The sequence below is a fragment of the Dreissena polymorpha genome, chromosome 4, assembly GCF_020536995.1.
Source record: "Dreissena polymorpha isolate Duluth1 chromosome 4, UMN_Dpol_1.0, whole genome shotgun sequence".
In the NCBI taxonomy this organism is placed as follows: domain Eukaryota; kingdom Metazoa; phylum Mollusca; class Bivalvia; order Myida; family Dreissenidae; genus Dreissena; species Dreissena polymorpha.
In genome coordinates, this window is record NC_068358.1 from 140,106,094 (window position 1) to 140,121,289 (window position 15,196).

Sequence of the window (15,196 nt, forward strand, 5' to 3'; positions counted from 1 at the left end):
TTAAGGATCCTGGTCATTTATTTGAGATCAACATACCAAATATAAGCAAATATGAAGAATAAGAGATTTTGACCGATATTATTTGCCGCACATTTAACACAGCATAAAAGCAGTAATCGCAAAATTTTCATTCACCGTATGATTTCCTTCATTTAAACTCTAATTATCACGGAATTCACGAAGTCTTCTATCTTTTGGTGTGCTCAATGATTGATCATTTACATGTTTGACGCTTGATTATTAACCTCTGGCATCTTAATTGGTAAAATCATGTACAACGTTACCCGTTGATTGTCTCTATACAAAGATTGAACTGCTTATATCGCTGATTGGGCAGATATAATAACGCTATTTAATTGCAAACCTAAAGTACGATGACTTTAAATACACGTTAGAATACGATCTTTGGTGCACGCAATATAGTCATTGCTTGTGTGTGTCTGGTCTGTTATCCGTTTGAGGAAAAGAAATGAGAATAATTCTTTTTCACGCAGGAACAGTGAATGTAAATTTTAATAACAACGATGGTTGTTTTTGTGGTGATTAACACGTTCAAACCATCTAATGATTATTTAACGTGTTTCTTTTCCATCTTATGCTGTTACATGTATTTGCATTTTCTCGACATAGACCAATCCCTGGCTGACGTGTACTTTGTCAAGTTTTTATTATGTATCTTTTGTGTGATCAAAAGCACTACCGGTAATTACCAGATGGCTCGACCAAACAATCAATTAGGCTTATTATATTTTATCCAATTTTATAAAACGCAATCTCAACGTGCCGTTACATTACAGTTGTAAAAGATTAATGACAGGGATGCAGGGATTAATTACAGTGAGACATTAATTTGACGAAATGCTAGGATTTCAGTTAGTATCAGTATGAAAATATTAAAAACGCAATGTTTTTTAAGTTTAATCAGCCACAAGAAAACATAAAAATATTGAAAAATGTAACAAAAACAACATTTTAAAGGAATCAATTAAGGTAGAAATAACATCTTCTGTCATAACTTGCATGCCTTACAGCAATACACATACCATTTAGTGTAATCTTCGGATTTCTTCAGTTCCAAGACATTTTCAAACAATTTGAGACAATCTGTAAGCTTATGTCATTCGATACTTAGGTCTTCAAGTCCACTAACTCACTGAGCCTATAAAGTACAGAGTTGTCGCCCTTTAGTACAGATCTCAAGCAGGTGTCGTACTCTGACAGGCTGGCGTTCCCATGCACCACCCGCACACCCACAGGCACGTCTACTCCAACCGCCCCCTGGGCCGACGAGGCGTCAAATTCGTTGGCGTCGGTCGATATTGACCGGACAAAAGTCTCGTTTGTTTTCGACTCGCTAGCGTTTCTTTCCGTTGCAGGCAATGTTCGATGTTGAAACTTGTCTTCGTATGGGAGCATGTCGTTAACGTAGCTAACCATGATATATCCATGTGGATCCACGCTGTTTTTGAATCCCTTTTCGAAGCGCGCCTTTACCAGTTGTCTTCTTGTATTAACGTCATCACGGGCTTTTATTGTTCTTATAATCTCTTTCACCCATGGTTTCTCGAGCTTTTCAACCGGAAGTACAGTGTTGGCATCATGAACCAGGCGTATGCGTTTCGACTTGACGTCCGTCCAGTACGTTGCAAAGTCTTTCAGAATCGTTGCTCTTATTTCTACGTCGTTTTTGGCTAATAGGGGGGCTCTCCATTCAAATTTCGCTTCCAGTTTGGAAAACGCGTCTTTGTGAGTGATCGTGTCCAATGAAGGTCCGCAGTTGATGAGTTTCACGTTTTCGACAGATCTGTAGTATGTGCCCATGGGTTGATCAATGTACCCCTTTCCGTCAGTCCGGGGAAGTGGTCGCATTTGTAGGAATATCCCTTTGAAAGAAACGCCCTTTAAGCTATGGATCCGAATAGAGATGGTGTCTCCGGGCTTATACGATGTTGCGTTGATCGTAATTATGTAAGGACATGTTCCGTTTTGAGGTTCGATTAAGCGTCCTGAAGCAGAATGCATCGGGAGACCGTTTGTACATGTCGACCGCGGTGGCCCGTTTGGAAATCCGTGTAAACATCGTAAAATGCACGATAACAAGAGAACAATGGTCCCGAGCATGTTATTCATATACAATAAGTTAACTGTCGTTGTATGAAGTGGACTCTATTACGCAGACACCACTGATTACGTGCATATGTGTGCTATATATTTCAAGTGACCACAGACACCACTGAGTACGTGCATATGTGTGCTATATACTTCAAGTGACCAATGTGGTGATCAGAGCGGGATGCAAACCCGGAAGTGGAGTTTATAAAATCAACATAGCCACGGGCTAAACGACAGTTTTTGAAAACATTAGACTGATATGAACAACTGTTAAACACAATTTTATTTGCCGAATGACATTTTGATATTTGACTAACATGGGTCAACATCAACGATACTCAAACGTCACAACAAAAATTGGTATGATATAATAAACATTGCTTTAGCAATCCACTTTTCTTATTTTAGTTACCGTTTGATGTTGCCCATAATAAATAATTTGATGTTCAGCACAATAAATCTGTTTAATTAAAAAGTCTTACGTTATATTATGTTACTTAATACTAACCAACGATCACACTAATTTCAGTTAAGAAATAATGTGACTATGGAGCATATGACATAATATATTTATATACTATACACGAATCGAAATTTAGGGGGCGAGTGTCTCCATATTCTTTGTTCAGTGCACAATTCTATTTTTTCCATAGAATATTTCATACATAGAATATTACATTAATACATACAAAGTTGTTCATATAGTATTATGAATTTCATATATTAGCATTTCATAAACAGAGTATTTCATGTACAGCTATTTGATGGGTAGTATTTCATGTACAGCTATTTGATGGGTAGTATTTCAAGTACAGCTATTTGATGGGTATGTACAAATAATTGTCATACATTCAGCATTCATGCATATCAGGCCCGTACCCAGGCACTGGGCCCAGGGGCCCGGGCCCCCCCAGCTGGCTGTCGAGTTATGATTTTTTTAATAATGGGCCTACTGCAAATTTTCTCACATGAAAGGGCCCACAGTACACTTCCCTGCAATACAAATGTGCAGATGTGTTTTATTGCCCCTGATACACACGGGGATTAGCGCTAATTTACTCGCCAGTGGAGATAAGCCCCTAGGCAATGTTTTCTTATCACCTTGTACACACATCCCCGATCTGTCAATTACCCATTGTGCTCAATGCTTCATATTTTGATGGTGGGTGTAACACGTCTTTTGATTGGACAAGGAAAGAGAAACAGCGAATGGATGGAACTGATACAGAAGGTCGTAGGTCTGAACGATAATAGTGTTTTCTCTTTTGAATTCAAACCTCCTCTAGAGTCATAGCTTAGTAAACATTTCTGTGAAAAATGTCTTGTAGATGATAAACATTTAATAATGAATTTACTTTGAAATTTTATATAGAGGAGGTTTGATTTCAAAGAGAAAATACTAGTAGGTTATATGTCAGTTACTGACATATAACAATAGTAGTATTTTCTCTCTGAAATCAAACCTCCTCTACAGTCATATTTTATGTTACATTTCATTATAACGGTTTTTTAGTTTCAAATGTTGCTTTTACTTCTTTATAAAGTGTAATACATTTCTGAAATCTAAAGCTTTAAACATGTGTGCGAATTTAACACCAAGGGGTCGTTGATAAAGCATTTCACGCTTTTTTTTACCATTTTTACCCCGGCATGTCACAAACTGTTACAAAATCTTGGACCCCCTACCCTAAAGTACGTCACAAACTTACACTTTCGAACTTTTTTTTTAAATTAATACTTTATTTTAATTTAATCTAAAACTCAATTCACTATCAAACCGTTTTAAAATTTCACTTACCGGTAAAAGAACTTTCACATTACAGGCTTTTATAATTGTAGGGTTGTTACGATGAGCAGTATGAATATTTATCCACGTGTTAACCTCTAATAAAAACGAAATTATAATTTAGATTTTCTTTTAACCCTTTACTAACTAAAAATGGAACAGTCCAATTATTTCGTCATTGAAATCTGTGTGGGGGTTGTGCCTATTGAATAAGCCGGCCAAGCCAAGTTGCCTATTAAACATACGAACAACAGAATCAGGAAATACGCAATTCGTCTTATTTTGACATAAAACTAATTCAAATGTTTTACAAATTTTTGAAAATTATTTTAAAATTCTACTAAAGAAATGATAAATAAATTATACAATTTTTTAAAAATATATGTGTGACATCACACATGGCCTGACTCCCCTCCCCCATGTCACAAACTGTCACTTTCTTACTCACGCGTACTCGGCCCGTTATTGTTAAAGCTTTAGACTTCAGAAAGGTGCTGATTTACTTGTTATATATCCATAAATTTATAACACAACATATGTTTCTATATGCATTAAAATTCACCTTGAACAGTGCCTAATAAAAAAAATCTATTCGGGAGGGGCAACCCCTCCCACACCCTCCCCGTTTGGGCCCCCCCAGTCAACATTTCCTGGGTACGGCCCTGCATATACAAATATAGCTCATTGTTTTATATACCCAGTGTTTTACAACAACAAACACAAGCTTGAAACATACAATCGAATAAATGTTTAATATAAGCAAAGACCTATAGATTACACTATAGGTCTTTGATATAAGTATGCATAGCATTTATCATTTAAAAATGCGCATAAGAGAGTTTAAAAGTTAGTGCTGAATAGCATTGTATAAAATAAATGCTTACCGGTATGCAGAGTTTACAAAAAACGTATGTGATCAACAGTATTTATACAATGTGCCATGATTTCTAATGTTGATCTATGAAATGTCAGTATATATTTGAACAATGTACCAGACAAAGGATCTTTCCACATTTGGGTAAATGAACAAAATGAAAAAAACTTTTAAGATTCGCAAATTTACGTTGTAGTTATGAAAAACCATTTACTATAAATATAGCTATTGGTCTCCATATTCCTTACAAGCCACAAACTATTCAACAAGAATCGTCAATCAATAGAAACTTCCCGTGTTATTATTTTCCAAATAGTACAGTGTGTAACCTTCAAAATTGCGGTTATTACAAAACGTGTTATTTATTTACAGGATATTGCGAAAATAGTTACTCGTCATCTGAAATTGCAACTTCTTCTTCATGAATGTGAGGTTGTCATTCAATTCTAAAGTTACCATAGTCACTTTCATTATGCTCAGCATTCAAATACATGGTTTTTTACATCCAAGAATTTTGTAATAAGCTTAAATATAAAATGAGTTTACACTAGTAAATATTCGGATATACCAATTAGGATTACATTTGAAGTCACAAGAGAATCTGAGATTCGTATAAAATAGTGTAAGACAAAAATATGTGAAATAAAAAAAAAAAAGATTTCAGACCTGGAACACTTTTCCTCAAAAAATTAATTTACTGGCATTTGAAGTAAAAGGTAGTTGCAATAATCCAACTCCCAGCTATTGACCCTCCGGGTCCTGGGAGTTGCAACTGGTTTCTCGATTTACCATAGCAATTTTACCGCCTAGATTCTGGGCGCTGATTTATTGGTAAAATAAGCAACATAGATTATTTTCTGGCATGAATTAACACAAATAGATCGTCAATATATCTATAATGAGCAAATTAAGATAACTTACATGATATGGTGTGCTCGCAGAAGAAAGATTTTAATCAAAGTTTCAAACATGTCAACCGTAAATGTAAATGTCAACTTGTGAAACAGTTTTTATTAACCAAAAGAAAAATTAAAGGAACGCACGCGGTGTGTTTACAACAACATGTACCAATAAACTGTTTACCTTATTTACCTATGCTTTTCTCCGAACATACAATTTATGTTTTTAAGAAAGTTTATTTTTAAATATCAAATATTTGTTTTAAATGGACAGAAATTTTATATATAATTTGTTCAAATTTCAATTAATACTAATGTTAATTGTATATGAATAGCAGTCAGACAACAGACTTTTGGAAGAAACAAAAGGAACAACGACCCTTAGATCTGCCGTAAGGGAATTATAATACAACATCTACAGCAGCAACATGTATTAGCTCTAAAGCATACAATTGCTTTTAGCCATATACAAAATAGAAAATAACAAAAGTGTAATTCATGGGTTATAAGAATTATGATTTCCACAGGCGATTTTAGCCCAGCGGGCTAAAATGCGAGCACTTGAAATTCTCACAAGCTCTTGCTGTCTGCATTCGGCAAATGTTCAATCACCACATGCACGCTCTTATCAGCGGTGTGTGCAAAAGGGGCTTAGATATGAACGATTTACAGGTCGTTCATGGGGATCAATTAAGGTGTTGGTCACCTAATAATGGCCGATAATGGTCTATTATTACCGGTACATGTGGAGTAAGAGCAATTAAAGATATGCTCAATTTTTTTGTTTGTTTTATTTTAATTAGTTTAAACCTATTTATTGTAGCTCGATTGCACCGAAAGCGGTATGCTTATATAAACGCTGTCAAGTCCGTTTCCTGGGACTAGAACCAGTACTTGGTGTCTTTTGGGGGAGATCAAAGGAACGCTCCCAGTGGGTTCAAACCCTTGACCTCCCGATCTCTAGGCGGACACCATATCCTCTACGCCACAGTAATCTTTTAAATATTTTTATTGTTTACGACTATTGCAGAAAATAAAAAAGTATAAAGAACTTGCTTAAAAAATAAACTGAACTGATGTGTGTTGTGGTTGTGCGTAATTTAAGTTATAAATACAATTAATTGGAATCAAACGTCTTATTTGATTGATCTCGACCATTTAAAGTAACATTACTACTCAAAATCAAAGAACAGTTCATACAATTGTTCGTAAAATAAACTTAACCAATTAAAAATCAGTGTTCTTTATGGCAATTGCCGAAATTTCAACGCCAGATGTGGACTGGTAAAATAGATGTTTGTAGATGCAAAATGCTGGTTTTCATTATTGTTTTGCATATTTATTCATACGACACATGGACACTAAAATGGCGTTCGTGTGTCGTATGAATAGATATATTCGCGGGAATTAATTGTGGCCACAAATAAATAAACATAAGCATTTTGTATCTACAAAAATCTATGTAATCATATCACATCTAGCGTTGAAATTTTGGAGGTGTTAACTTTATTTTATGAAATACTTAAAGGGGCCTTTTCACAGATTTTGGCATTTTTTAACTTATTCATTAAATGCTTTATATTGATAAATGTAAACATTGGATCGTAAAAGCTCCAGTAAAAAATCAAGAATAAAATTAAAAAAAGGAAAAGAACATTGCCCGGAGCAGGTTTCGAACCAGTAACCCCTGGAGTCCTGCCAGAGTCCTGAAGTAAAAACGCTTTAGCCTACTGAGCTATTCCGCCGTGTACACATCCTTCAAGTATTTTATACCGTATATAAGCAATCTTCGTAGTTATACAAAATTTAACGACAAAAACAGAACTCTCCAAATTATGCAATCGTTTCGCGTTGCAACGCTTTATAATTTTTAGGTTTTAAAATCGTCAAAAGATGCATATAATGGCTATATTAAAGCATGGTAAATGTTCAGTATTACTGTTTCCTCACAAATATCATAACTAACACGAAAATTTGCGAATCTGAAACAACTTTTTTCAATTTTGTCAATTTACCAAAGCGTGAAAAGATCCCTTTAACGAAATTTTCGTTGATTTTGAGCGTTATAGAGACTTTAAAATTTGTTCACATTATTTTCTTAACGGCAACTATAGCTTAACAGTACCAATATTAAATATATTCAGATCCAATAGATATACAGTTTTTTTCATATTTACGAAATTCGCTATATACCTGCAACACATTTTTCTCTAGTCTTTGTGCATGACAGAATACAATCTAATAAACGACCAGTAGTTGGAAGCAAGATTTTCCATGGGTCACAGAATGTTTTTCAATATTTTTTTTGCTTTCTGTTTTTTTTTGGTTGTTCTTTAATATTATAATATATGACTTGAATGAAATGAACTGAGGACAAATACATAAATATTAAAAGAAATGTTGTGATTTGGTAGCTCCAAAGTAGTGTGGAATTTGATTTATAACATTTAGAAAGTATATAAAGAATTCGAAAACAACCGCCTGCCGCAGTGCCTGACCAAATTCCTGGGGAAATGCCAGTATAAATATATATTATTCGCTTGTTATTCTTGTCTGTTTATCATTACATTTTAATCAGTGACAATAATCAAATGAAAAATCTCTCCAAAACACCTATTACACCAACACATTCGCATTTTGCACAGCACCTCGAACAACACTGACAAAGATCACACTCACATACAGAACAATTCTTTAAAACGCAACCTTCCCTTCGCATAACACACTTTCACCCATCTCTTTAGTCAACAAAGTCTTTAATACAGACAGCCTCAAGCACTCAACTCTCTTAAACGTCTCTCAGTTCACTGTCTCCCACTAACGAACGACCATACGGATAGACAACTGCAAGGGACGGGTTCTATATACTTTTATTTTAATATGTATTTCAATATTTACACACATTATCAAAGCTTTACAATATGTACACTAGGAGACATACATCTATGCACTTTTATTTTAATATTAATTTCATAATCACACACAGTATCAAGCTTTACAATATGTACATAAATAGACATACATTTATATACAATTATGCTAATATTTATTTCATTCCGTTAATTAATTAAATACTAAATTGTATAGCATGAAAAAAGAAAATATTTATTAAGTATTCCATAATACAGCCTTATCTCTAGGCATGTAAGAACACCCGACACTACATCCATTTTTTCCGGATTTTCAGTTCAATTTGTATACAGCGCAATAACTGTTTCTACAATGCTGTATCTAAAAGCACAGACTCTTACCACTTATCCGATCGCAGCGAGAATAATAATAAGAATGTGTCCTAATTCAAACTACACTGTTATACGCAGTACAATTTCAACTGCTACCATAAGATCAGATCGTCAGATACTACGGTGAAAACAATTTTCTTTCGCTTTGCACTAATCGACAATTCACAACTTCAGCCATAAACGATTTGTTATCAAGTTTATGTTTTGAGCATTTCTCAACAAAATACACGCAAACGGGTGTCGATGGTAACATTTATTGTGTTTGTTACGATATATTAGGCTGATTGAACTCGATTTTATGGACATATGTGAGACATTATTTTTTTACATTGAATTTGGTTTTATTAAGAAGAACTATGAGCTGTACGTATGTACTCATAAAAGCTCAGAGCATTCAAGAAGAACTAAAGTAAAAGGCAGGAGTTGTTGGAGGTTGGCCTAAAAATTATAAATTAAAGGGGTAGTATTTTAGTAATGGTTTTAACTTTTAAACTATACATGTTTACTTTATTTGTCCTTTCCCAGAAGCATGTTAATTACTTTCAGGTTGTTTTCTGTTTTTTGAGAACATGTCTTTGAATATAGTTGCAATAATTCAACTCTAAGCTTTATAGCCCAATGGGCTGCTTCGAGTTGCAATGCGCTCTCTCTTGTCCATGGGTGCAAAATGTTATCAAAAATGCAAGGGTTAAGGAACACTGAAACTGCAAGAACTTATTAAAGTTTACGTATCTAATCCACAAACTCATCCAAATGGTACCATTAAAGCAAGAAATAATTGATTTTATTGACTTAGGTTTTGTTTTGTACGCTGTATCCGCCATATTGGAAAATTGACCCATTATTGGTTAGGTTGCAGTACACCAATATTTTGCACGTCGGGTTATGTGCTCCAGCCTATAAAGTCAATAACGATGTGGTATTCTATACAGAATACACTGTTTCAAATTTAAACATAAACATGTCAGCGAGAAAAGTGTGTTGAAACGTCGTAGTGTTTTTATAGGGTGCATGCAAAGGATAACATCCGTAGGTTGCCATTCAGGTAAATTTAACATGTTTATGAAGTTTATTCATTATTTTCCTCAATTTGTCTCGAACAACTTCTGTTTAGTGAAGCGCACGTATTCGCTGCGCTGAACTGCACCCATGTTTATGAAGGGGTGCATATGGACTGCCAGAGCCGCCATAGCAAAAATTATCAAAGGCTCTGGGAGTCCGTTTATATGGACTACTTTGAATATTGAGCCTAATTTTACTGAATTTTGACTCGTGTTGGTTTATTTAAAAGTTTTTAAAGTTTTCTTAATGCCTTTAACTTGATGATGAAAACTTTTATTTCGATATCAAAGGTGCCCTTTGATTTTATGTTGCAGTAAACCATATGCTGGGTTGTTGTTGTTTAAGATTTGAAATGGAGACACGGCCTAAGACAGGAATCGTTGTGGGAGCCGGCTCACGAGGCAATGGCTACCCCTGGTATGCTAAGGAATATCCTGACCAGTTACAGGTACAGTTTTTACAGAAATTTTGAAGTATAAAATACTCATGTTATCAGGGCTCTCGGAAACGCTCAAAGCGAGATTATACGATTTTGCCAAATATTTATTCATTTTCATAAAATGTGTAAAAAACTTGATAAACTTAAATTTTAATATAAATAAAAATAAAAGTTAAGAAGAACATGTGTCAAAAAATGTATAATAAGCCAGATATTTAATTATGAAATCGAAAAAGGCTGTACAGTCAAATTCGCCAGCATGTAAATCATGCATGTACCATGTGAATCTAAATTTAGTTTAACGGTTCATTTTAAATTCCTGCAGCGATATCTATTCATACGACACACGAATACTACCTAAAAAGACGAATGCTTTGGTTATTGTAGGAAAATATGTACGAAATATCTTCGTCACAATCGGCTCGGGGTGGTAATTTGTCGTTGCTGCATTTTATGAAATTCGTCTTCAATGTATAATTTTTCTTGCCTATTTTGTGTGATTGTAACATAATTTATCAATATATTACAATTTAACACATATAAAAAATTGTATAATCTGGCTTTAATCAAGCGTATTTGTATGCATAAATTTGAAAAATGACGCCTATTTGAAACCAATTGAGAGTCCCCAGGACCCACCTTTTTGAATAACTGGGATCTTCAAGTCAATCCATTAACAAACAAAACCTGTAGGGCAACCTCCTATTTAAACTTAAGCCAATACAATTTATTTCCTCACACCTGTTTAAAATCAAATAAATCAAGTGCAGTAATGTTTCTAAATTGTTCTATAGTTTTCCCACATCCCATCCTCTAGGGAGCTAAGCCCTGATCATTTATCTGACAGAATGAGCATGCTTCCAGTAATGTAGTATTCATTGACGCCTTTAAAATAGGGACTTGCTGATGTTTTACAAATTTACAATTAAAACTTCCTAGAAACTTGCCCCTCAAAGACCTTTGATTTCTGCCAACACCATTCACAACTTGCAGTATTTTTCAGGCATAGGTTTCATTGATGTCATCTGGTAACACTGTTGTGATTGTCAAAGACTTTTGTATTTAACAGGTTTTATTGTTGTTTCAAATGGAAATATTATTGCAGGGTAATGATGTTTTGTTTACAAAAAAAGTAAATTTATATAAGTGTGGTGTGTATGTAAATATGAAGCACGTTTATGCACACTTTCCTTTAATGAGTTGTTTATTTTATTTTTGTCTACTTGATTTTTATTTGTGAGCGTTAGCTCACAAATAATGCAGACGCAATTTTGCAAATTAGTATGGGCTTAGCTACACTAGGAACCGTAACCTATGACTGCCGTGTGGATAACTGCAGTAAAATTAAGCAGACGAATGCTAAAAGCGCCTGCTATAACCACCGCATCTGCCTGTTCTCACTGGTACAGTACATAGTGTGTATATAACAGCTTGTAAGACAACATTGGCCAGTCTAGTGTTTATCATTGAAATCTGTACGAATTGGCTGCTTTCAGGAAAAAACAGGGCTTAATGCATGTCAAAAGATTAGCCTGTGCACACTGATTAGCTGTATCAATCATTTGGAAAAAAATCATCTCGACCTGTGTTTCAATGGGTTGTGGTCATTTCAAACTTGTGATATAAAAAACTATAACATCATTTTGAAAACTGAGTAGCGTCTAAGATTACACAACAGCGAACAAATTCAGTGCCTTCAGCGCTTTGATTTTTTTAAGTAACAATAAAGAGAACATAATGTGTGGGATTCTTAATGTGCATTTTGTATTTGGGTTTTTAATAATGAAACCAACAATTATATTATTATATATATTCATTCTTTATTTAAATGGATTTTTTTTATGAATATTTGAAGACTTGTGCAATATTTATTGGGACTCCTATTTTTTCCTTATAGACTCCTACTTTTTTCAAGAAAGGAGTCCAAGGACTCCTGTTTTAAAATCCTAGTGAGACCCCTGTGTTATTATTGAATAAAACAGTAGACAAACATAGATTGTTTCACCTTTTTGTCTAAGGGTGTTTGTCCAAGGATTTATTATGAAATATTTTGGGTAACTATCAATAAAACATAAGTGCATGGTAGATCCCTGTCAAATATCAATGTCAGTTAAATTGTATTCACTTGGAAATATTTTCATGATTTGTCACCTTTTTTGTAATATGCTATTATGTTAAGTTACCAGTAATGTTTTACAATTAAAAAGATCACATGTTTGGTCTCCACTAATAGTGCAGATTGAGAATCTTAAATTAAAGTTGTGGTTCTTCACAAGAGGACGTAAACAATGTCTCAATTGATCAATGACTTTTAAACATTTTTGCTATACATATATTTGATTTCCTTATTGATCTGCTAAGATTGTTTGTTGAATGATTACAGATTATTGGTGTGTGTGAGCCCAGGGACTTTCAGAGAAACAGGACTGTGAAGGCTTTTGACATTGCAGAGAAGAATGCATTTAAAGGTTCATAGTTTGTTTAATTAATAGAGATGGGATTGTTTGGTAATGGATCAAAGGGATTCAATTTGGATTTCAAATATCATTAATTCAATATATTGGTTGGAATATTTGTTTCATCATAAATGCTTGTTTTATCGCCATTGTAAAGAATAACATTTAATTTATATGAAGCATTTGGTATAAGTGAATATAAGTGTCTTGTACATATGCATTTTTATGAGAATGACGTTGATGATATGTTGATCCTGCATAAAGCTTAAGGGAAGGGGCCATAGTGTGTGTTCAAATATGTGGAAAATAGTGTGAAAAAAAGCAAATATTAGGTCAGGTTTTACTACTAGAGGAATGAAATATCGAAGAATGTGTTTCATTTGGTAGACTGTAATCAACTACAGCAATAAAATAGACAAAAGCCAAGATGATGTTGTTTCTTGAATTAATGCAACTGTTTTTCTTATAGATTGCTCAATCTTTACAGTTACGAATACAACCTGTATTTGTTTTTGTTTTTTTGAGGCCTGGGAAACAATTAAATCTATCCATGTCTGAGACATTTTTATAGTTATAGACTATATATGCAGTGCTCTGTGAAAAGGGGGTTTAATTCATTTGCATTAAGTGTCGTCCCGGGATCAGAGACAACACTTTCTGCTTTTATGACATTGTTTGCTTCAATAAAGTCTCTTCTTAGTAAAAATCAAGTTAAGGCGGAAAGTGTCATCCCTGATTAGCCTTTGCAGACTGCACAGGCTAATCTGGGATGACACTTTACGCACATGCATTAAACCCCCTTTTAACAGAGCAAGGCCCATATTTAATTTTTAGCATGGACCATATTTTCTATGATCTGATTCAGACTGGAAGGATGCTGCAGACCTAGAGAGGTTTGCTGACTGTGTGATCATATGTACACCTGACAGATTGCACAAGGTCAGACACATATTTTGTATTTTTGGTTTTCATTTGTGGCTATGATTTAACTTCTATTACACAGTCTGGAAAATACTTTTGTATATATCAGTGAGCATACTCAAAGCTTTTTTTAGGAATTGGTTCTAGATGATACAGGTACAAATTGCATAATCATTTAGTAGATAAAGAAAGACTGTGCACTCTTTGATTAATACATTGTTATGAGCAATGCCCAACAACTTTATAACCTTAGTATAATGTTTTTTTTTAAATAAAGCAGTGTTCAATTATTCTATTATTATTTTACTCTTATTTATTAACAATGTTATTTTTTATTAGGATAATGTTAAAGGTTATGCATCATTACTATATTGTTATTTATTTGAGAGATTCTTGTAAGTTGATATATTTTGATGCAGTTGCCTCTTAGTGCATATACATGTGTCTCTTACAAGTATTGATGAACATTCTTCACATGAAGCATGGTCTTGACATGTTTTGTGTTTCAGGAACCAGCTATTGCATTTGCGAAGAAAGGTTATCATATTCTACTTGAAAAACCTATGGCTGTAAGTGCGGTTTAATGTCGTTTAAGTCCACAGCATGTCATTATTGTTTAGTGTAAATAAAAGTTTGCATTTTTTCCCCAGCTTTTTGGGAAAATAGCCCATGGCTTTGAAATTTGGGATTTTATCGGCATTTTCAATACATTGGAAAAATAAATTGGGATTTAAAACTACATGAATGAGTTCAGCATCTTTAATCACAAACACCACAAACACCAATTTACACCATCATGATCAACAGTTTTCCACATAATAAGCTTACACAAAGTCTTCAGTCACATCAGGTACCATTTTATTAGGAGGCGCTTCAACTTCTTTTGAAGAACTACTGCTTTCGACATGTTGAATATCAGTCAGCACTTTGCTTTTGGAAATCAACGATGACGATGCAAAAGAGTCACTTGTTATTACATGTAAATTACTATCATTAACAATGGAAGGAGTTTCAATGGGAAGACTTGTACTTCTTGACGATGTTTGTTTATTAAATGATGCTTGCTTAAAAAAATTCACAGTTTTTGTTTTGCCGCCAAAGTTTTGCTTAGGAATCTTTTTATGCCCCCCTTCGAAGAATAGGGGGTATATTGTTTTGCATGTCGGTCGGTCGGTCTGTCGGACCGTCCACCAGGTGGTTTCCGGATGATAACTCAAGAACGCTTGGGCCTAGGATCATGAAACTTGATAGGTAGATTGATCATGACTTGCAGATGACCCCTATCGATTTTCAGGTCACTAGGTCAAAGGTCAAGGTCACGTTGACCCGAAATAGTAAAATGGTTTCCGGATGATAACTCAAGAACACTTATGCCTAGGATCATGAAACTTCATTGGTACATTGA

At 34.3% G+C, this 15,196-nt stretch overlaps 1 protein-coding gene across 41 annotated transcripts in view; it reads left to right on the forward strand.

Moving 5' to 3' along the window:
* The window catches only part of LOC127876940 (myo-inositol 2-dehydrogenase-like), a 103,067-nt gene that overhangs the window by 44,607 nt on the left and 43,264 nt on the right, over positions 1 to 15,196 (forward strand). For 7 of the 41 annotated variants that reach the window (XM_052422491.1, XM_052422478.1, XM_052422465.1 and 4 more), the window contains 4 exons: positions 10,321 to 10,423; positions 12,798 to 12,882; positions 13,736 to 13,809; positions 14,301 to 14,360. The exons of 21 other annotated variants lie outside the window; for them this stretch is intronic. In XM_052422491.1, coding sequence (XP_052278451.1) covers positions 10,328 to 10,423; positions 12,798 to 12,882; positions 13,736 to 13,809; positions 14,301 to 14,360 — 315 coding nt within the window. In that variant the 5' untranslated portion in view covers positions 10,321 to 10,327. Of the gene's footprint in view, positions 1 to 5,119; positions 5,205 to 10,289; positions 10,424 to 12,797; positions 12,883 to 13,735; positions 13,810 to 14,300; positions 14,361 to 15,196 lie in introns of those variants that run through there. 13 more of the 41 variants (XM_052422481.1, XM_052422495.1, XM_052422480.1 and 10 more) reach the window with 7 other exon arrangements.